The sequence below is a fragment of the Tupaia chinensis genome, unplaced genomic scaffold, assembly GCF_000334495.1.
Source record: "Tupaia chinensis unplaced genomic scaffold, TupChi_1.0 Scaffold000561_1, whole genome shotgun sequence".
Taxonomy (NCBI): Eukaryota; Metazoa; Chordata; class Mammalia; order Scandentia; family Tupaiidae; genus Tupaia; species Tupaia belangeri.
The window spans coordinates 2,208,454-2,209,655 of record NW_006160074.1 but is presented as its reverse complement, the minus strand read 5'-3'; the positions used below and the strand labels follow the sequence as shown (position 1 = coordinate 2,209,655).

At 43.3% G+C, this 1,202-nt stretch overlaps 1 protein-coding gene across 1 annotated transcript in view; it reads left to right on the top strand.

The window, feature by feature from the left end:
• The window catches only part of PHF21A (PHD finger protein 21A), a 237,089-nt gene that overhangs the window by 187,481 nt on the left and 48,406 nt on the right, over window positions 1-1,202 (top strand). The window contains 1 exon segment of the mRNA XM_027775405.1: window positions 453-746. Coding sequence (XP_027631206.1) covers window positions 453-746 — 294 coding nt within the window.

Here is a 1,202-nt window from a genome sequence, read left to right as displayed (position 1 = left end):
GAACACATGCACCCTATAGCAAAAAAAAAAAAAAAAAAAAAAAACTCCAAAAAAAAATTGTGGATATGAAGAAATTAAAATGTACATTAAAGAATGGTGACATTACCATACTGGAGACAAGTTCTGTTCTGGATGGGGCAAACGTGGATTTCATTTATTTCAATTTGAAGAAGTAACATGGCATGTAAGAGAGAGCTCTTAGAATCAAAAGTACTGTGTTCTAGGGCAGCTTTTAGACCCTGTTCAGAGCTGACAGATCTGTCATTAGATTGTATGTCCTGAGAATTATAGAATTAATCATGTGAAAATGAATATTAATAAATATTTGTATTCACTTATTCAGTACTGTTTCACATATGTAGTATGGAAGATTTTGGCAATGTGTTAGACTTTTATAGGACTTGAAAAGTTAATTTAAGTAATACAATAATTATTCTCTCTTTCCCCCATAGGTTCGACCCAAGCCTGTGGCCCAGAATAACATTCCTATTGCCCCAGCTCCTCCTCCCATGCTTGCAGCTCCTCAGCTTATCCAGAGGCCTGTCATGCTGACCAAGTTCACCCCCACAACCCTCCCCACATCCCAGAATTCCATCCACCCCGTCCGTGTTGTCAATGGACAGACTGCAACCATAGCCAAAACGTTCCCCATGGCCCAGCTCACCAGCATTGTGATAGCTACTCCAGGGACCAGACTTGCTGGACCTCAAACTGTACAGCTTAGCAAGCCAAGCCTTGAAAAACAGGTATGGGCCGACCGTGCACCTTTTCTGGCCAGCAGCCTTACCATTGAGTCATACTGCTACTGGGTTGTCTCTAAATACACTTTCTCAAGGGCTCTTCTTCACAGTACTGCCGTCAGTAACCTGTTGCTTATTGTGTGTGATAATTCATCTGTGTGGAAAAGGGCCATTCTTACTGAAGGAAGTTAAGTCACTTCCCTCCCTCCTCTTACAGATAGGCTCAGATTCCCGTGTGAGAGAGCTCCCCCTGCTGGCCCTGATGCAGAAATTCCCACGTGGGCTCTGCTGCCCTGTGTCAGGAAGCACAGAGGAGGTAGTAAACACAAACGCCATGTTAGTGCCGGCCCAGGGAGAATCCAGATGGGGATATGACTGTGGAAGTCAGGAAGGATAAACACAACAGAGAAAGGGGTTTCATTTCATATATCTTCCTTGATCATTTCAGATAATGAGAAGCAA